Source organism: Vulpes vulpes, chromosome 2 (genome assembly GCF_048418805.1).
Source record: "Vulpes vulpes isolate BD-2025 chromosome 2, VulVul3, whole genome shotgun sequence".
Lineage (NCBI taxonomy): Eukaryota > Metazoa > Chordata > Mammalia > Carnivora > Canidae > Vulpes > Vulpes vulpes.
Window position 1 is genome coordinate 60,749,120 of NC_132781.1, and position 21,898 is coordinate 60,771,017.

The 21,898-nt window shown below is 52.4% G+C and overlaps 1 protein-coding gene across 34 annotated transcripts in view; it reads right to left on the bottom strand.

Annotated features, from left to right (window-relative positions):
- DAB2IP (DAB2 interacting protein) overlaps positions 1-21,898 on the bottom strand; it is a 191,211-nt gene that overhangs the window by 109,009 nt on the left and 60,304 nt on the right. For 7 of the 34 annotated variants that reach the window (XM_072748742.1, XM_072748732.1, XM_072748725.1 and 4 more), the window contains exon 1: positions 16,381-16,606. The exons of 23 other annotated variants lie outside the window; for them this stretch is intronic. In XM_072748742.1, coding sequence (XP_072604843.1) covers positions 16,381-16,504 — 124 coding nt within the window. In that variant the 5' untranslated portion in view covers positions 16,505-16,606. Of the gene's footprint in view, positions 1-14,395; positions 14,481-16,380; positions 16,607-21,898 lie in introns of those variants that run through there. 4 more of the 34 variants (XM_072748751.1, XM_072748756.1, XM_072748752.1 and 1 more) reach the window with 4 other exon arrangements.

Genomic DNA, 21,898 nt, shown 5'->3' on the forward strand with positions numbered 1-21,898 from the left:
TAACTAGAGGTGTGTTCCCAGTGGGTTTCTGGCTGGAGGGCACTGATGCTGGAGGATGCTGTGCTATAGTCACATGAGATGTAACCAACCATCAGGGAATCCAGGTGAAGGGTACATGGAAACATCCCTGTACTCTTTTGGCAACTGCCTCTACATCTGTGATCATTTCAAAATCAAAACTTAATAAATAGCCCATTTGAAATACATGGAATCATATCTATCTGTAAATAACTAAGATTTTTCCATCCCAAGAAACTAACTGCAGAAATGTATTGCTATCCAGTGTTACCTAATAGAGTAGCCAGTGATCTAGAGGTAAGAGGCACAGAAATAGAAACCTCACTGCAAAGGCTTACTCTAGACTCTTTAGGCTAAAGAACATTTGTTGTCCATGTGATTAAACCAATATGACGTTTTACCTTCTGTTTGTGTATGTGCACAGACTCATATAGAAAAAAAATAATAAATAGCTCTCAAAACATTATCATCAGAGATTCTCTTTGAAGAAGGGGATGAGGTAGGTATGTATGGGTGGGAACAGATAACTGTGCCGTTTACTGAATGAAGAATAATTCAGACTTTCAAAAACTAACAGTAAAATTAAAATATAAATAGGTGGTATGACGACTCAGTAAGAATTGTGCCGCCTGAACACACAGGAAAGGAAGAGAAAAAATCAGAAAAAGAAACCAGTAAATCAGAAACAGCAGCCCAAAGGACCAAATAGTTACTGAAAGTAGATCAGGAAAGTCCAAAAAGTAGACCTAGGAAGAAACCAGTGGGTGAGGGAACATAGCTCCCCATCTTGGAGTACCAAAAGATTGGTTCCCTCCATGCTCTCCCCGCCACGAGAGTGGCCAGGTAAACAGCAGGAAGAGCCAAAAGTAAAATCACCATGGCAACAGGCCACGGAATCTTCACATTGCTAGAACGTTCCAGAGGCAGCAGTCCAACTATGATGGCTCTCTATCTTTGTGTGCGTTAATGAAGCACATCCATACTGTTATTATCTGGTAATAACAGCTAAATAAAGAGTGAGTTTACCAAAATATTGCATTGATATGTAGGTAGGTCTCCTGCTGCCACTACAAACTTTTTCCAGTTCAGCCTTTGGTCACCTGTCTTTGGGGGGAGGAAGACAGGTGCTCCTTAGAGATGACTAAACCTTACCCAACTGTGGTAGGCAGAATAATGGGTCCCAAAGAGCCCACATCTTGATCCCTAGAATCTGTGAAGATGCCACCTGTATAATAAAAGGGATTTTGCAGATGTGATTAAGTCAAGGATCCTGAGTTGGGGAGTTTACCTTGGATTACCTGGCAAGCCCAGTGTAATCTCAATAAGGAGCTAGGAGGGTCAGAGAAGAAAGAGCTGGTTCTGTGGTGAAGAAAGTAGAGGTTAGGGAGGGCGGGGGGTTGAGCACTGGTCAAAGACTCCCACCCACCAGGCAGCTTCTAGAAGCTGGAGAAGACCAGGGGACTGAAGCTCCCCTAGAGCTTCCTGGAGAAATACTGTCCTGCTGACACCTTGATTGTAAGCCCAGGGAAACACTGCAGACTCCTGCCCTCAGAACCGTAAAATAATCTATGTTGCATTAAGACACTGAATTTATAGTCATTTGTTACAGTAGCAACAGGAAACCAAAACGGCCACTGATAAAGGCGCAACCTACTCTAATTACATTAAAGTGAAGATAGAGGGGCAGCCCCAGTGGCTCAGTGGTTTAGCGCTGCCTTCAGCCTGGGCGTGATCCTGGAGACCCTGGATCGAGTCCCTTGTCGGGCTCCCTGCATGGAGCCTGCTTCTCCCTCTGCCTGTGTCTCTGCCTCTTTCTCTCTGTGTGTGTGTGTGTGTGTGTGTGTGTGTGTCTCATGAATAAATAAATAAATCTTTAAAATACTAATAAATAGGGATCCCTGGGTGGCGCAGCAGTTTGGCGCCTGCCTTTGGCCCAGGGCACGATCCTGGAGACCTGGGATCCAATCCCACGTCGGGCTCCCCGTGCATGGAGCCTGTTTCTCTGCCTCTCTCTCTCCCTCTCTCTCTCTGTGTGACTATCATAAATAAATAAAAATTATTTAAAAAATAAATAAATAAAATAAAATAAAATACTAATAAATAAAGTGAAGATAGAGGGATAGCACTGTCACATTGCTGGCCGACTCAGGACAGGGGATGCTCAAGGTCTCTCATCTTCCGCCTTCCAAATGTACAGCTGCTTTAAAAAAGGAGACAAGCTTCTTCCTAGAAACGTGGTATTCATCACCATATATAATGTAAGCCTCTTTCTTTCTCTACAGTGCACTTGTTATCATGCGCTTGTTATCGAATGACATACGTGATAACCACATACACCTGAAAACCACAAGAGTATAGGGTACATTTGCTGGTTATTTCACAATATAACTTAGAGATGTTTTCACATCTGTGCCTGGAGAACATCTCATCTTTCCGTACTCAGCACTCTGTGTATTTATCCTCAATATAGATATTATTTACATCAATAATACTTCTCCGGTGTATGTAAGTTCTACTGATAGAAGTCCACTGGGAACCATGATTATCCAAACCTAAATATTTCGATGTATGATTAAATTCATCCTATTTTTCATTTCATTCAGAAAATATAAGCTATTTCTTTTTCCCCCCAAAATTTGATCTCAGGACATAATGTTCTGTACTTTTGTTTAAAAACTGCATTATTAGATTTGAACATGGCTATATGACATAACAGCCTTTATTTTTTTCCCAACAAATTGAAATGGGCACAAATCTTTATGAATGTATATATTGATTTTAACCTATAACTTTAAAACTCACCTTACCATTCAGTACTCAGCAACTTGGAATTCAAATTCTAAATGATCTCCAAGATTCTAACTTAATGGTTTAATGCTAAAGCAAACAGAATTTCAGTTCTTTGTGTAATTTTTAGCCTGCAGAACAGCTGACCCCCTAGATTGTATATCAGATCTTGTAAGGGACATGAAGCTGTAATTTGGAAAAACAACAGAGCGATCATTTTATGTTCTAGAACAGACCATCTGTGACCACCCTAGGAACTCAGGGGGAAAGGGGACCCATGTAAACATGAAACTCAAGCTAGCTACCTGCTGTGCACAGAGTCCTTTGTCTCCTAGCTCCTGCCAGCACCCATGAAACTACCAGGCTAGGCTCTTAGCTCACAAGTAGGGTAACATCTCCATCTTTCAAGGTAATTAACAAAGAGCTTAGGAATACATTTAATAAAAGACATACAAGACTAATAACTAAAAATATATCACTGAGAAACTTTCTTAAAAATTTAAACACATGAAGAGGTACACCATGTCTGAGGAGTGGGAAAACTGTATTGTCTTTTTTTTTTTAAAGATCTTATTTATTTATTTATGAGAGACACAGAGAGAGGCAGAGACACAGGCAGAGGGAGAAGCATCTCCCTGCAGGGAGCTTGATGAGGGACTTGATCCCAGGACCCCGGGATCACACCCTGAGCTGAAAGCAGATGCTCAACCACTGAGCCAGCCAGGTGCCTCAAAAATCTAAATAAATGAAGATATACTATGTCTGAGGAGCGGGAAGACTCTGTGTTGTTAAGATGGTATTTCTCAGGGCACCCGGGTGGCTCAGTAGGTTAAGTGTCTGCCTTCGGCCTGGTCATGGTCCCAGCTTCCTAGGATGTCCTGGGATGGAGCCAACACAGAGAAATTCCTGCTCAGTGGGGAGTCTGCTTCTCCTTCCTCCCTGTTCTTGCACTCTCTCCATTCTTTCTCTCCCTCACTCTCAAATAAATAAATAAAATCTTAAAAAAAAAAAAAAAAAAGATGGCATTTCTCCCAAACCCATCTATAGATTCAGTGCAATCCCAATCAAAATCCTAGGAGGCTTCCTGAAGACACTGACCAGCTCAATTTTAAATTTATTTACTTTTTAAAAAGATGTATTTATTTATTTATTCATGAGAGACACACAGACAGAAGCAGGCTCCATGCAGGGAGCCAGACACAGGACTCGATCCCCGGTTTCCAGGATCACACCCCCGGCTGAAGGCGGCGCTAAACTGCTGAGCCACCCGGGCTGCCCTCAATTTTAAATTTAGATGGCAAACCAGAAGACCTAGAAGAGCCAAACAATCTAGAGTAAGAAGAAACAGGTTGGGAGACTTACATTACTTGGTTTCAAGACATACTTTATAGTCTTAAAATATAGCTAAAGCAATCAAGACAGCGTGGTATAAGCATTAGGACACAGACCAATGGAACAGAAGAGCGTGCAGAAACAGTACCACACATATAAGGTCAATTGATTTTGGGAAAGAAGTGCAAAAGTAAATTGACGGTGTGAAAGATAGTCTTTTTAAACAAATAGCACTAGAACAACCTGTATGTAATCAAAATTGACCAGGGCAGCTGGGTGGCTCAGCGGTTGAGTGCCTTCAGCCCAGGGCCTGATCCCGGGGTCCTGAGATGGAGTCCCACATTGGGCTCCCTTCAGGGAGCCTGCTTCTCCGTCTACCTATGTCTCTGCCTCTCTCTGTCTCTCATGAATAAATAAATAAAATCTTTTTAAAAAATGGACCACAAGGAAATGTGGAGAAACAGATCTGGGGATGGCGACTGTGCCATATCTGTGCATTTTTATCCTAAGACAGCTTCCCGAAGTAGGAAACATTAACCCCAACTTTAACAGGAAGACACAGGTTCAGAACCCTGACTACATGCCTAGGAATGCAGAAGGCAGCATTTGGGCCCCAGCATCTCTGAACCTCAGGGTTGTCCCGTGGTGGTAAAGGAGCCTCTGCAGAGAGCAGTGAGAGGACAAAAGGTCCCAAGTCTACCAGGAAGCTGAGTTTCCTTCCTGCCCTTGGCCTGGCTCTCCATTTCCAAGTCCCACTGCAGCCCAGGCAACAAGGCAGAAAGAGCTGAGGGAGACCTCCTGTGGTAGTACATTTCGTTCCCATGATGCTGGTGTGGGGGAAAGGTACGAGTTGTGAGACCATGGAACTGTGACAGTCTGTTGTCTCTCATATGGAATTAGAATCAGAGTTCAAGCTGTCTTTAAGTTCTGGATGTGGCTCAGAGTCAGAGGAAGTTGCCCACTGTTGCTGGGGGTGGGTCTGCTGGGAGAGGGGCACGTCCAGGGCACCCATCACCACCCACCCAGAGCATTCAGCGGGGGGCACAGCAACTCTCCAGAGGGACATGAAGGGGTCAGGCTGCGGGTACTCGGAAGGTGTTGGGAAGGGCCAAGGAGAGGTGTCCCTCTCACTTAGATCCTGGGATCCCGTGGAGGGGCCTTTCCAAAAGCACAGTGCTGGGGTCCGCTCCCTGCCCCTGGCTGGCCTTGTGAGCATCCAAGGTAAGTCCTGCAAACTTCCCAGCATCTGTAGACACTGTCACCAGCTCTTCCTTAGGCACCTCTACTCAAGCCCCTTAACAATTGCCTGCACAATTTATGCTTCCCGTTCCTCATCCCAACATGCACCTCATTTCCAAAGAATTCCCAGCCTTCCAGAAAACTCTGGATTTCTTGCTCATTCCAAGGACTCATGAACTGGCCTAAAGGCTTCTCCTGTCCCCAAGTCTCTTTCCTACTTTGCTTTCTAAGGATTCCTAGGAACTTGGTCTGCAGTGTCACCTTCTCCATTTCTATTCCCGCAGTTCCCTCTCCAGCCCTCTGCTCTGTAGCTGCAGGGCCTATCCCAGGGCTGGCAGAGGGCTGCCATTTATTCTGTGCTCCTGCTGTTCAGGACAGTAAGGTGGTCCCAGGGTGCAGGCATGTGTTGCTCATCTCTGCTCTATGCAGTTCCCCCATACCCATCCATTTTCTCAGATAATGCCATCTTACCCGTTTGAAACACTTGCATATGCAGTGAAAGCATAAAAGCACAGGTGGCCCGGACACACCCTGCCTTCAGGGTGCTGGCTATCCCTGGGAAGAGGACAGGCCCCACAGGTCAGCAAATTTGTCCTTTAAAGGGCTAGGGAGGGGCAGCCCAGCGGTTTAGCGCCGCCTTCAGCCAGGAGTGTGATCCTGGAGACAGGGGATCAAGTCCCTGCATGGAGCCTGCTTCTCCCTCTTCCTGTGTCTCTGCCTCTCTCTTTCCGTGTCTGTCATGAATAAATAAATAAAATCTTAAAAAAAAAAAAAAAAAGAAATAAAATCTTTTAAAAAAATAAAGGGCTAGGAAGCAAATATTTTAGGTTTCTCAGGACTATCCAACTTCTGCCAAAGTAGCATGAAAACAGCCACAGACAATATGTAAATGAATAAGCACGGCTGAGTTCCAATAAACTTTACTTATGGATGCAGAGATTTGAATTTCATAGAATTTTTACATTATAAAACATTATTCTTCTTTTGATTTTTGTCTAAACCACTGACAAATGTAAGAGCTATTCTTAGGTCACAGGTCATGCAGAAACAGGTGGTGGGCTGGGTTTGGCCTATGACCTGTGCTTTGCTGGCCCATCCTGTACCTGAATCATTTCATTTCTAGGGAGGAAAGAGAAAAAGAAAAGGGGAGAAGCAAATAGGACGATATTAACATTTGCTAAATCCTAGAAGTGAGTGCAGGGCTGTCTGCAATTTTGTTTCCTATGCTTTTTATATATACTTTCAAATATTTTAAAATTTTTTGAAAATGCAAGAACAGGAAAAAACCTGGAAGTAACCCCCAATTGCTCCCAGAACTTTATCACTGGGTGCTGGGATTAAAGGTGATTTTTTATTTTCTTCTCTTCTAATATGGTTATTTATTGCTTTTGTAAACCTGGGTGTTGGGGGAGGAGGAGAAACACTGATGCAAACATTCTTTTTTTTTTTTTTTTTTTAAAGGAGGAGACCTTTTTTTAAAAAGGTCTTCCCTGGAGACCACTAGTAACCCAGAAACTTCTTCCCTAATGTCTCTGGGAGGGGCTTCCCGGGCCCCCAGCCCCAGCACTGTCTGTGGGGGTGGGGCAGGGGGCCATAGCCTGGGTTCTCTGAAGCTTAGAGTGCCATCCTAGGACAACTCAGAGGCTGCTGCTGCTGCTGTTGCTGCTGGAGGGCACTTGGATCAGGTTCCTAGACACTAGTGATTTGTGACTGCAGAGACAGTTCATGGGAAACCCAAGCTTCTCTTGGACCTCTACTCCCACCCAACTCTTCCAACTGTGTGGATCTGCAACCACTCCACCACCCAACTCCCACCCAGCCCCCCACCCCATGCCTACCACCATCTGAAGCATCAAGAGCCAGAGTAGGCTTGTCAGCCATGCCCACAGCTCTGCTGGTTCCCAACCCACTCCAAGTGCTCCCACTTGCCTAGGTCTTTCCAAAGGCCTTATCCCACCACCTTCTTGCTGGGTTTCTCTCTCCTGAGTGCCAGGTTCCCTGGCACTGGCATTGGAATTTCAGGAACCAATTAGATTTTCATGAATAAAAACAACGCGGTAGCATAATATGGGAACAGGTAACAATAGGACTTCTGACTTCTTGTCTTGCCAAATACAATGTTAAGCAATTACCAACATCTTGCCTCTCATAAAAGGAATGTTCTAACCCCCAAAAGAGTCCAAAAACCATCATTTCAGAATAAAGAAATGTAACGAAGATGGATTACATTGAAATGGATACCATGGGCAACTCACTACACCGGTCTTACTTTTCTTATTTTGCTGTCGGTCGAGGAGCAAATGTAGCAGTCTGTCTAGCACTGGTCTTCAGATGGGGATGGCATCCCCTGTACCACTTCCTCCAACTTTGTCAGCTTCCCTCAACCTGCCCTCTGCTTCCCTGGACCCCATACCAGTTGGCCTCCTCTAGATTCTCCAGGAAGCATGTGTGGCATCCTTGCTAGGCCTCCAAACTCTGTATCACATCTGAGTCCTTTGGGAAACCTCCTCCCCCACTCCCCCAAACTGGTTTGGTTCTCCTCCCCCTCTCCCAGCTCGGACCCATTGCCTCCTGCTTCTGGATGGCCAACACAGTCACCTCTGTTCACTGATACCCACTCTTCCCCCACTCTCTCCCTATACCATACCAATCTAGCTTGCTGGCTGCTAAGAATCATATTCCCAAATCACAGCTCTCGTAAGCAAAGTGAAGGTTAAACATCCTGCACTCTGACACTCAGTAGCTGGGTAATGCTGAGCAAGTACTTAACCAATTACAGACTCAGCTTTCCCATCTGCAAAATGAAGCAGATCAGAGTAACTGAGAGAATGAGGATTTTAAAAAATGATGCATTTAAAAGACTTAGTAGAGCCCCTGACACAGTGGAAGTTGTTGTTAGAATTACCATCATTTACAAAATCTTTCCTTTGATTCTCTGTGGCTTGCTAGTGGGAGTGCCAACCTCTTGGCTCACCATTCAAGCTCCTTACCAACTTTCTAGTCACATCATCTGCTAATCTGATTCCAGGAGACCTTCCTCCAGGATCAGCTCCCTGAGAGTAGGGACTTCCTCCATGGCAGCCCCTGGCACAAGGTTTGCAAACAGTAGGAGGCTCACTAAAGCTCTGCTACTCTGAACAAGTACAAGTGACACTTGTAGCAGCCTCTGGGGGAAGGGATGCCAAAGATCCATATGGATGGTTCCAATCCCCATTGGCATCACATTTTATTTCTAGATCAGCACTAAGAGAGGTGCAATTGACCCCTCAGACTTTGAATGAACAGGTAATGACAATTCACCCAGCCTATAATAATACGCTATGCTGTGTCACACCTATTTGCTAGAAGTGCTTCTAAGCCCAGAGACATTGACTTGTCTGAGATCACAGAGCATTTATGATGCAGTCAGGGGGCAGCCCCGGTGGCTTAGCGGTTTAGCGCCGCCTTCCGCCCAGGGCGGGATCCTGGAGACCCGGGATAGAAACCCATGTCAGGCTCCCTGCATGGAGCCTGCTTCTCCCTCTGCCTGTCTCTCTCTCTCTCAAATAAATAAATAAGTAAGTAAATATATATATGATGCAGTCAGGACTCCTGCCCTGGCCATACTCCTAAGCCAGATTCAGTCCCCAGAATGGAAGTATAAATGGATAGGAACCCATTTTTTTTCTTAAGACTATCTCTAACCAACCTCTACAAACCCCCCCACTTCAAGAGGGACAGCAAGAAGGAGCATCGTCCTGGGCTGCCCAGCTCCTCTGGCCCGTCTCTTTCTTCTCCCCTCTGCTCCCTCATCCATCAGGAGCTTAGGGGAAGGGACAGAGCTTCACAGCCCCAGATTTTCCTCCTCATCCTCCCTGCCTTTTTTATTTCACAGCCATGTCAACTCATCACCTCTGAGGTCCAAGAAAAAAGAAAAAACATGGCCCAGATGCTGAAAGTGCTCTCTTGTCTGTCAGGGAGAAGAGAGGAGGGAAATAAAAGCTAACAAGACTTCTAAAAAATGGGGCAGCCCGGGGGGCTCAGGGGTTTAGCGCCGCCTTCAGCCCAGGGCGTGATCCTGGAGACCAGGGATCGAGTCCCGTGTCGGGATCCCTGCATGGAGCCTGCTTCTCCCTCTGCCTGTGTCTCTGCCTCTCTCTCTCTCTCTCTCTCTCTCTCTCTCTCACCACCCCCCCCTTGTGTCTCTCATGAATAAATAAAATCTTAAAATAAATAAAATAAAAGCAAAATCTCCAAACCACCTATCAGTTACCCAGCAGCTGTCAAAGTCAACATAGGAACCGGGTAAAGTGGGGAAAGCCCATCCCAAATCAAACCCAGGCAGCTGCGGAATCTGGGATTCACAGACCAAGAACGGCTGCCTTTGCAAAGGCATGATGGGCATCCTCAGGCAGCTCATCTTCTCCACTAACGTACAGGTGGGTCTGTCTGGCTGGCAGAACCAAGTCAGTCTTTTCTGAGTACACAGGCTACTGGGCTTTTTTTTTTTTTTTTCTCATTATCATTATTTGGAGGGCTATGAGATTCCCCTTGCTTCCTTATTTATTCAGTCAGAGGAAATCACAGCACAGAGAGCCGCTTCCAAACTCAAGGCCACGTGGGCCAATTTCAGATGGATAATTAAATATTGAACAAATGCTGAAATGCCTTTGCTGGATCAGGATGGCTAAAAATAACCCTGCCACTCCATGCGATAACCACCCTGCCACTTGGCATGGCATCTCGCCCACTCATTCTCAAATCCCTCCTCCCAGCAACTGTCAAACACAAACTTGCCAGGAGAACGGTGGGGGTTACAGGGTGCTGGGGGATGCTGGGGGGCTGGGCACTCACTGCCCAAATTCCCACTCAACAGAAAACAAAACTTCAGCTCCCCGCAGGCAAGCTCCAAATGTTCCTGAGCAGGAAATACTCTCCCTTTCCTGACATTTAAAACAAGTGGCCTCAAGAGGAAGGTGCAAGGGAAGTAACACAGCCATTGCTCTTAAGAACAGTAAAAAAAAAAAAAAAAAAAGAACAGTCAAAAGGCTTCATGTTATCTCTAAGCAAAACACATATGGGATGTGAGCACATTAGTGTCAAGTTACACAAGAGCCCACCCCCTGTTCACTCCCCCCCAGAAGACCCAGCTTGAAGACCCTGGCTGCCTCAGTTTCCCTATCTGCACTACCCTTAAGAAAAGCAACGAACAAGACCCACTTGAAAATACAACACAGGAGTCCAGATTCTGGACCTGGCTCACTCATTAACTTCTCTACATAACCCTGAGCAAATGGCCTTGGCTCTGCGGGCCTCGGTTTCCCCAGCTGTCAAGGGGAACAGCTAGCCCCTGGTGCTGGTGGTACAAGAGGCCCTCTGGCCTGGCCCGGCAGCAATCACCGCTGAGCAACAGGCTCTGGCCCTCCCATGCCACCAGGTTCCGGTGAGCACAGGCTGCAGCAGGGCAGAGACAGAGCTTCGGGCCTGACCTGCTGTGCTCAAGAGGGCATTCTAGTGTCTCCACATCTCACCAGCCACAGGAAAGAGGAGACGCACCATTCTAGTGTAAGGGGCCCAGGTTCAAACCTTGCTTCTCATGGCCCATTACCTCACAAGTGCAAGCTCAGTTTCCTAACTGGGCAAAGGGAAGTGACAGTAAGGACCCCTACCTCCTAGGAGGGTTGAGGAGTCAAAATAAGATATGACATGCTCAGGCAAAGCTCTTGGTGCAGGGCCTGGCACACATTCGGGCACTATCTTCCTTGCTATGAGAGGTAATCTGGATGAGCCCGGAACACAAAGGCTAAGAGGCTGACATTCCAGCAGATTACCTGGGACTTCTGGCCTCAAGCTGTCTGCCCATCTTCAGACACCTCATACCAGGGCCCTGAACCCTTAGCACAAAGAGACTTGGTGAAGAGGCAGTGCCCTGTGACCTTCTCAGGGAAAGCACATGGTTGGCAGAACACAAATGAGAGCAGGATACAGGACTGGGGTTGGGGGGTGAGACCAGACCTAAAGGACCATCTGAGTGGTCCCAGGCAAGCAGAAGAGCCAACTAGGAAGACTGAGCCCCTCCCTCATAGATGCCAACTATGCCAGAGTCATTCCTCTACCCCCCTCCCAAGTTATGGCTAGAATCTGGGGAGATGATGACCAAGAACGTTTGGTGGAGTCATTGACTATGCAAAAGAAGGAGGAAGCCTTATTGAAGCCAAGGCCTGACCTCAGAAAGATCTGCCTGCCAACAAAATAGCAACATGGTACATTTATAAGCTTGGGATCTGGAGTTTTGCAGAACTGGGCTCCACCTTTCTGAACTGTGTGAAGCTGGATGAGGCTCCCACTCTTTGGACTGCAGGTTCCTCCCCCATAAAATGAGGATAATGCCAGTATCCATCTCACAAGGTTGTTATGAGCATTAAATGAGATGAGGCAAGTACAAAATTAAGCTCCCTGCTGGGCACTGAGAAAGCACTCAACAAACAAAAGCCATTTTATTTTAACTTCATTACATGCCATGTAAGGGAGTGAGCCTCCAGCTCCTGGAGTATGTAAGGGCAGAAGCTGGGATCAAGCCCCAAAAGAGGGATTGTGACTCAGGAGAAACAGAGGAAGAGATGAGGCAGAAAAGGATAAATGTACAATTTTACATTTGTATCCAAGTTGGGGGCAGAGAGTTGGGCCTTGGGCCCTTGGGGGTACATTTGAAGATAAGGGGTGAAAGGACAAAAGACACAACCAGCCGTCATCCGCAGAGGCATCTCAGTGAAGCCAGGATCTATATGGAATGGTCCAGCCCCTGCCCCGCCCTACGGTGGCACACAGGCCCTTCTCCAGCCATCACTCCCAACTGGGAAGCAGCTGTGTCAAACCAGCGCCCTCCCCAACCCTGTCACCATCTTCCTGGAAGCCAGCAGCCCTGGGTCCCACACCTAGTTCAATGAAAGTACTTCTGTGCCTCAGTGTCCCCATCTGGACCCCAGGGGTTAGATCACTCAGCTGCCATGGTCTAGGCACAGAAGGGGGCCATGACCTCAGGAGGTCAGCCCCAGGATTCCTGGGCACCTCTGTGAGGCTCTCTTGCTGTGTTGCTCCAAGGGTGCTGGGGTGTTCCTGGGAAACCCCTCCAGAGGCCCCTCGGACAGACCCCAGCACACCCTGAAAGGAACGGGGCCCAGGGAGAGGGGAGACACACAGCAGCCAACATACAGGGCCATGCAGTGAGACTACTCATGGATGTGGAGCAGGGATTAGCCATCTCAGGAGAAAGTACCCACCAAGTCTAGGGTTAGCCCCTGGAAAAACTCGGATGAAGACATGAAGAAAAGTATGCACGTGAACATTCCAGGTCTCTCAACACATCAGGCAGCAGGGCAGGATTAGCCCAGCTTGGCAAAGGGGGAGACCGAGGCCCTGGGAGGTGCCCGGAGTCACACAACCAGCTTGTTGCTGAGCTGGGGGTAGAGCCTGTCTTCTACTAACCACTGCTCTGATCTCCAAAAGGGCTCCGTGCCCCAGTGAACCTCAACAAACTGGCCTCCTCAGCCATCTGGGGGCTTGCTGAGGGCTGGGAGCACACACCATCCATCCCCGGGCACCCAGGCTGGAGTCCAGCACATAGCAGGTGATCCAGACATGTTTGCTAGTTGGTAGATGGGCCAGACTTTATCTGGAGTGAGGGGAAAACTTGCATATCTCCCCCCAGCAGCCCTGGGGGGACAAATAGGTCACAAACACAGACAAAACTTTTCTTGACCTGGGATGGAAGGGGTAGGGCAGGAAGGCACCCTGGCTGGTGACACTCTACTGGCAACAGGACCCCCTCATATCCATGTGCCATACCTAACCATCCCGTGGACTTAGAGCCACAAAGCCCAATGTGAAATGGCCAGATGACCCTTGCCATCTAGAGTTTCCTGTCTCCACCCTGCCTCTGCTCACCATCACCTGCAGGTCTCACTCTGCCCATTCCTCAGATTGGAAGATCAGGGCCTAGAGAAGGAAGAGCTCTACTGAGTGCCCTACTTTGCTCAAAGCTGGGGGGGGGGGGACATGCTATGGTCACTGTCAGTCACTTGTAGGCCCACCAAGGACAAAGTCCTGCTCTCAAGTCCAGAGTGAGACCCCCCTCCTCGCCACTACCACTGTAGGTGGCAGTGGCGACAGTGGGCAGGGGGCTTGCTCAGAGGTGGCAGCCTGGCCACCACCATCCTTCCCAAGACCAGGCCAGGTGTGAACCTGCCCGCAGCCAACTCTTCCCTGCACCTTTCTGTTCCTTAACATACACACCCCCCGGGAGCTCTCAGTCACTATCCTTCCTTGCTAGTGGCAGAGGCCAGAACAGGTGTGGAGTGATGGGTATGGGTGATCAGGGCTGGGGTACTGGATATCACCCCATCTTCTGGGGTCTGATGTCACCACTGTGGGGACAAGCCCTCATGAAGATGGTGAGACTGTGCAGCCTGAGGTCAGAAAGGACTGGCTCAAGGGCCACAGGGCAGCTCCCCCCACATGAGTTACCACCTGGGTTGGGGTGCTGGCCTCAGGAGGAGGGGTGGCCCTGGGGGCAGAGGCAGGGACCTGGGGTTCCATGGAAGGGAAGGTCCACAGCTGCTCTAGGTGGGCAAGGAGCCCCGAGCCTCCACCCCTCACCCATCTATGCCTCCCCATCGCTCCAGGCCCTTTCTCCAGCCCAACTACTGCTCCCCACTATCGCCCTCCCAAACCCTCCTCTTCCTCCACCCCAGGATCAACTCTGTCCACAGCACCCAAGACATTTTCCTTCTCCCTGTCTTCCCATGAGCTGTTCCTCTCTCTAGAATAAAAACACCAACAGCTCACACTCAACTGTGATCCAAGTGGCTTCTAGCTTCCCGTGTACTTGCTCTCATTCTCAAAGGACCCTGCTGTCACCTACACCTGCTTACCAGACTAGGCCAAAGAGAGGTAATTGGCCAAAGGATAGTTTAGTGCAGAGCTGGGGCTTTAACACACATCTGACTCAATCACTCCCTGAGCTGAGGGAAATCGTACCCACCTTGTGACGCCTTGTCCAAATGTCACTTCCTCTGTGAAGCCCTCACTAATTTCCCCAGATGTAATTTCTTCTGTTCAGTCTCCACTCCCCCCCCTGCCCCCCCCCCCCCCCCCCCGCCCTGCAGGCTTTGAACTCCTTCAAGGCCAGGACATGGAGCAGGGGTGCCTGCAGAATGGCATCAAGGTGCAAAGGAGGTCATGCTGGGCAACTGCAAGGACAGGGGAGGGGTGGAAGCCTCGGGGTGCCCTGAGCATTACTGGGCATCTGTACAACACCCATTTCTCACAGCATGAACACATGTCCTCATGAGTCCTATGAGTCCTGCTAGCCCCCTCGACAGCTCAAGAAACTGAAGCTCAGAAAAGAGAAGTGGCCTGCCCAAAGTCTCAGTGCTTGAACCCAGATCCCCGGCCTTTCAGGCCAAACCTGGATGGGGGGGCAGAGTGTGGGGGAATAGCCAGAGGCCACTTCAAGGAAGGTGGCAAGGGGAGGTGGGCCACAGGGCTCAAGAGACCCTTGAGGGCTGAGCTCTCAGCACACACCTGTGCACACTTTCCAGTCTCAGCTTGAACCGTCCACACACACGGGGAACTTACCACTTCAGGAACTCACTACTTCCTGAGGAAGCTTTGTACATTGTTATTCAGCTCTGATTGTGGGAAAAGTCTTCCCCATTCTGAACTGCCTGATTTACCCTCAAGCTGATAATAAAACTAAGGTTCAAGGGCAATGCCAAAAGGCCCAAACCACACAATCAGCAAGCACCTGGGCAGGTGGGGGTCGGACCCCAGGTCTGCCTGATTCCAAGCCCAGATCTGATCCAAGCCGTGCCTGAGGGACCTCAGCACTAGGACCAGCCTTCCCCTTTTCCCAAAATAATCAACTCAGCCCAGATCCCGCTGAGCCCTACCAACCGCCCTCCTCCCTCTCATCCAGCACCCAGGAGCACTTCAGGGGTCCTGAGCCTTCGACAGGGACCCTGGCCCCCAGGACCCCTTCTTCTGGGCTCCTCCTCCCAGGGCACCCCCTCCCTAAACTCCATTCCACCCAACCTCGGAAGTCCTGGCCCCCTCCGGGCCACCAGCCGGAGGGCAGCGTCTTGGATCACATGGGCTTCCAACTGAGGATCCTGTTACTGGAAAAAAGAAAACCCTGCTCCCATTTCCCCTCTTCCCTGTCCTGCCTCCCGGCTTGAAAGACAGAAACTTTTCAAAGGAGGTTGGGCCCACCCGCTCTCTGTTGAAGGGGTCCCAGGCTCTGGGTCCCAGGTCCCAGCTCCTCTGGAGCCAAGGACTCCTGGGACCGGGCACTCTGAAGTGCAGCCACCTGTCCCTCCACCCAAGAGGCTAGGAAGTCTGTGAAGGCCCTGGGGAGAGAAGGTGCGTGGGGGCTCGGAGGCGGACCCCGTACACACACACCCTAAGCTGGGAGGTCGAGGCCCCGAAGGCCACGTGAGGAAAAGCCAAGATCCGCTCAGGATTGGTCCTTGTCAGGCTGCCCAGTAAACTGAGGAACAGGGGGGGAGAAGGTGGCATCTGAGAAGGGACGAGAGAGAACCTCGAGCTGCGAGTCCCCCTTTCCCTGCAGAGGCACAGGGGGAGCCTGGGGTTCGAATTCCCGGGACCGGAGGAGGCGGGGGGGGGGGGGGGGGGGGGGGGGGGGCAAGCTGGGGGCGGGGGGGGGCAAGCTGGGGGGGGCGAGCTGGGGGCGGGGGGGCAAGCTGGGGGCGCGGGGGGCGAGCTGGGGGCGGAGGGGGCAAGCTGGGGGCGCGGGGGGCGAGCTGGGGGCGGGGGGGCGAGCTGGGGGGGCGAGCTGGGGGCAGGGGGCAAGCTGGGGGGGGCAAGCTGGGGGGGGCGAGCCGGGGGCGGGGGGCGAGCCGGAGCAAACCCGCTCGGTGGCGGCCGCCGGGGAGGGCGCCCCGGGCCCCGACGGCGGCGCCGGCAGGAGCGGGCCCGGGTCGGGGCCAGGGTCCGGGTGGTGCCTACCCCTGGCGGGCCGCGTCCGGCTGCGGGAGCGGCTCCTCTGTCGCTGCAGCCGGGGCCGCCGCAGCAGCCGGTAGTAGTAGGCGGGCCTCCCGGTGCTCTTCCTGGCGCTGCCGCCCGCGGACATGCTGCCGCCCGCCGGGCACCGGGCCGGGCCCGGGCGCTCACACGGGCCCCATCGGCCGCTCCCGCGCGCCCGGCGGGCGTCCCTGCCCGCTCCCGCCCGTGGGCGCCGCCGCCCGCCAAGTCGCCCCGACTCCTCCCCGCCGCCCTCCGCGAGCCGCCGCGGGCCGGGGTGGGAGGCCGGGCTGGGCGGCCCCGAGCGTCGGCGCGGGGGAAATCCCGGCCTGGACCGCGGGTCCCGGGGAGGGCCGCGTCCGCCGGCCTCGGGCCGGGCGCTTGCGGCGGGTGTAGACGTGCGCAGCGGCAGGAGCCCGCGGGCCGCCGACGGGCGCGCCTCTGCCCTCAGCCAGCGGGAGCGCGGGTCCGCACACGGCCTGGCCGCCCCGGCCCCACGCCCGCGGGGTGCAAGGACCGAGGGCAGCCGCCGCCTGCAGCCCGGGCGCGACCCCGAGACCCGACCGAGGCCGCGTCGTCGTCGGCTCCCGCCTCCCGCGTGCAGCTGCTCCTGCCCCGCCTGCGCCCCTGCGTGCGCGTGCGCGTGCGCGTGTCTCCCGAATACAGAAACGAGCCCCTCGGTAAGTGGACGAATGTGTCCCGTTTGACACACGCCCCGTGGCGCCAGCGCACGGAGAGCAGGCGGGAGCCAGCACCCACACCTCCCACCCGCTCTGCCAGGCCCCAGCCCGGCGTCCGCCCGCGCAGCGCCCGGAGCCGGAGGCGGGGGGGGGGGGGGGGGTCCCCGGGGGTCCCCGGGGGTCCCCGCCGGGCAGGCGCAGCACATCCTGGGCGCCTCCCAAAGATTTCCGACCCTCCTGAGGAGACGGGAACAGAGGCTGAGAGAAGAGAGGCGACTCACTGGCTGACTCCCTCTACTGCCTCCTGCTGCAAAAGTCACTCACTCCCCAGCTCGGAACTTTCCGTGGCTCCCATGTCCAGGCAGGTCCTTGGCACTTGAGGCTCTGACCCTTCCGCCCCAACCGTTCTCCAGCCGCACTTGCCTCCCCTCCTTGTCACTCCTCTTTGCCTACTCCCAGAAGGGTCTGCCCTGCCAAAGGCCATCCTTCTAGGGCCCAGATCCTCTAGCCTTCCCTGACCACCCTGGCCCTGGTGGGCTCTCTCCCTCTCCTCCTGTGTGATCTGGAACAGCATTTATCTTGTAAATTATTCAAACAATTGAGCTTCATTCTCTCAAGTACATTAGGGGAAACTGAGGCCCTGACAAGGAATGCTGATTGGCCTCAGTCACACGGAAATGGCAGAGGCAAGTGGTCTCAGCCCGCAGCTCCCAACACAGGCGGGGCCTTACAGGTGTGCTTGAGGGAGAGTCCGCTCTGGGTGCCAAGATGATCTGGAAGTTTTCTAGAACAGCTGGGAAGGTGGGGCCCTGGGGGGGGGGGGCGGAGCAGTCTCGGCAGAACTCCAGCCCGGGTTTTGCACCTCACAAAGAGGCCCCCCTCCCCGGCTCCCTGGCTCCCTGGCTAGGGGGAGGGCCCCCAGGTCTGGGGGAAGCCTGGATCCCAGCTGGAAGCCAGGCGCCTTCCCCAGGCCAGTGGGGAGGGGCAAGAGGAGGATTGCGCCTCCAAACCAGACCTGGGTTGTCCGGAAGAAGCCCACTGGCCCCTCTCCCCCCGGTGAGTCTCTGGGGCAGATGGAAAACCATAAGGCCTGCAAGGACTCTGTTAGCCTCCTTTGGGTGAAGCTGTTGCTCTAGCACATTCCCAATAGCAAACACTGCCCAGGAGCCTCCCCTGCAAGTACAGAGAGGGATGGGGGGAGGGGAAGGGGGGGAAGAGGATTGGAGGGGTGGGGGAGTAAGCTGGGGGACCCAGTCCCTCAGTCCTAGGCCAGCTGTGGGCCTTCTCAGCAGGTAGCCTGCCTGGCCCAGCCTCCTCTCTCAGGTGGGCCCCTGCTGCCTAGCCCTTCAGTGTTGGTGGGTAGAAGGCTCCCTGGAAGTCCAGCTCAGGGTGGGGGCAACAGTCCTGTCACCAGAGCCTGGAGTTCATCAGGCCCAGTTTCCTGCCCAAAGCAGGAGTGCCCGGATAAGCTAGCTTCTGGCCTTCCCTTGAGGGGATGAGACATTCCCTGCCAACAAGGTGTCAGTGGCTGAGACAAGTGGTCTGGACCTGGCACTCCCAACTAGCGGATTTGGTTGTATGTATGTAGAGGGAGAAGTAACCAGGAGCTCAGAACCTCATCCTAAATACAGCTGGGCTCCAAAGGTCTGGAATAGTCTATCTGTTTATGCTTGGGCTTCTCAAGTTCTTTCAAGTGCCTCGGTTTCCCTGCCTACAAGGAGAAGCCATGGACCCCAACCTACCGACTTTGTGGAGGGAGGGTCAGTTATTGAAGACGAAGAAGCATCTGCATTCCCACCCTTGGGATGGGGTGGACATTGCCAACCGGTCCCGATACCCAAGCTGAACATTTCCACAAGCCTCAGGAGGGTCCGGAGGAGGAACCAGCTGGGGTATAGCACGTGGGGGGTGCAGGGCAGGAGCTAGAAGACAGGGGCCCTGAGCTCCCTGCTCCTTCTCCTGTCCCAGGACCCCCAGGGCCGCAGGCAGACAAAGGCTGCTCGGAGCACACCCTGGCAGAGCATCTGGAATCAATCCCGCTGTGGAGCAAGCCACTCACCCCCTCTTCACTGCCCCTGCGGCTCCCTCCCTTTAAACAGGAGCAGCCTTCTTTCTGGAGGCCACCTAGATTAGAGGAGGGCCCTTGAAAACACCCTCCCCACCACCATTTCCTGTGATGTTCCCCACAAGGGGAAGCCCTCTGCCATTACTCTGATCTGTGATCTGTGAGCTGTGGCCCCACATGGCTGGCAGTCTGTCCGGTGGTCTGTTCTTCCACTTCTCTCTTGACTGCAGAGGGACTCCTGAATAGCTCTCACCTCCCCAACCTGCAGCTTTGGGTTGGGGTCAAGGCTGCTGCTTCCACACATCCCTGAGTCTCCAGATCACCCAGGCCATTAAACACGTATATTTCTGAGTTCCCCCAAGACACTTGATCCCATTGTTCCAGATGGGGCCTGGCAATCTGCATGGTTAGTAAGTGCAGGTAGGGGACAGGATGGCTAAATCACATCTGACCCCCCACCACTTTCACCTGCCCTTAAAAGCCTCCAAAAGTGAACTCAGAAAGTTCTGGGGGGGGGGGGGAACTCTATCTTAAAGCAGCCACATCACTTGCAACCCTGCTGAGGCCAGCCCCTTATCTGTCTGCTCTCCAGAGGCTCCCTGCTCATTCCCACCTTGTTGCCCTGTTGGTGAGGTGGCTGTCATGAAGCTCTTCCTTCTGCATCTGGCGAACTCCTCCTTATCCCTCAGGACCCAGCACAAACATCACCCCATTAAAGCAATCTGAGCCCCATTGAGAGACCCTCCCCACCCCCATCACACCCCAGGAGTTGAGTTGTATCATGAGGACACAGGAGAAGACCAAGGAAAAATGGACCCAAAGAATCTATCCCTAGGCAGAGAACCATCTGCATGTAGGTGTCAGAAGAATTACGCCCTGCTGGGAAGAGAGGGTGGGAGGCCTTAGAGCTGGACCGTAAATCCAGGTAAAGCACAGGCCGGGCCCCAGGGGATAGGTCAGGAGGGGCACCAGTGCAGGGTTAGGGGGCCAGCCTGGTACAGTCTCCCAGCCTCCTGGGGTGTTAGGTTTAAAGTCAGTGAGGGAGAAACCAAAATGCATATTGTCACAATTACCCCTGAGAAGTCTTAAATTGCCCATCAAGGACAATTTTTCCTCCAGCATTAGGACAGAGGTGAGCACAAGGCAGAATGGCATGGCCTTTACTGTGGGGTCATTTTGTGCAAGAGGAAAACAAGAGCAAGGAGCATTCATCTAGCATTAGATTCCATCCAGGGAGGATAGATAGATGCTCACACCCGGAGGGGATCACAGAAGTCCAAGACTTTCCACAGAGGCGGGCTATAAGATTGGCCTGGAAAGATTTGTCTGATGAAGTTTGGATTTATTAATGATACGCTGGGTGACCCACTGGGTGACCAGCATTTACTGTGTGCTAGACCCAATCTTCAGCACGCGATGCGCAGTATCCCATTAAATTTCACAATAATCTTAAGAGGCCGATAGTTATCACCTTCATTTTATAGAAAACAGTGGTGGCACAGAGAGGGTAAGTAAGTTCCCTGTTATGCAGCTTGCACTAGGAATCAGGATTTGAACCCAGGCAAGCTGGAAAAAGCAAAGATCTTAAGCTTGAGCAGGACTTAATGCAGAGATGGAGGAGAGGCAACAGCCTGGAACTTTCCAGAAAAGCCAGCTTTGACAAGGAACAGGAGAAGGTGAGGGGGGTTAGGAGTCCTGACCGGGGAAACACTGGAACCCATGCCAGCCCCACACAATGGGTGTCTGGAGGGCTCAGACCTGTCAGATTTCCTGTCGGGACCAGAGTAGGCAGCTGTGACCAGGGGAAGTCCCCAGCCAGGCAGCCCTGCACACATCCGCCTCCCAGGCCATCCTCAACCTTGGATTGGCTGAAGCCCTGGGCAGGGGTGTGGGTGGGGGTGCCATGGAGGGCGCCAGTGGTTAGGGTCCTGGGCCTTGGCCTGGAGAGGTGGCCTGTGACGGCTTCCAGCATCTAGTGTGCATCCAGAAGCAAGGTTAGACCAGGAGCAGGACCTCATCCTACCGTGGGGGCTCTCCCCACATGGTGGAAGGTGCAAACAAGCCCTGCGAGGTCACACTTGAGGCCCAGCCAGGTGTCTGCCACCTCCACTCCCCCTCAGTCTTCCTCCCGAAAGTCATCAATAAACTTATTGACATCCTTCACAGAAAGTGGCTCCGTCAGGGCCATACTGATCCCAGGTTTAGATGGCTCTGCCCCGCTCAACATAGGTGGACCTGCGGGACTGGGCAAGTGTGGATATTTGAACACACACACACACACACACAGATCCTTGGGGAGCGTAGTTTCTAACTAAAATCACCTGAAGTGGACTGAGAGTGAGCCTTGGGAGACACTAGGGCCCTAACAGGGGCAGAAGGCCAGTCAGCAGGGTCACTGTGTTTCTTTGGGTGCTGTGTGACTTAGAGGAAGCCTCTTGATGTCTCTGGGCCTCAGGTTCCCACATGCTAAATAGAGATGAGACCAGCCCACCTCCATAGGATTCCATCAGGATGGAGAAATTTCCCCCCGTCTTGGGTGTTCCCTCCCATCTTCCAGAAGCCCAGGGAAGATGTAGTTCCTTCGTACATGTCAACAGTCTGTCAGGAAATCCTGGAATGTCGGAGCTAGAAGGACCCTGCAGAGGAGGTGATAGAAGCGGAGAAGCCGAAACCCCACAGTACAGCCACTTGCCCACTTGCCCCGAGGACGCAGCCTAATTCATCACAAGCCCCGATCTGACATCAATTCCCCAATCAT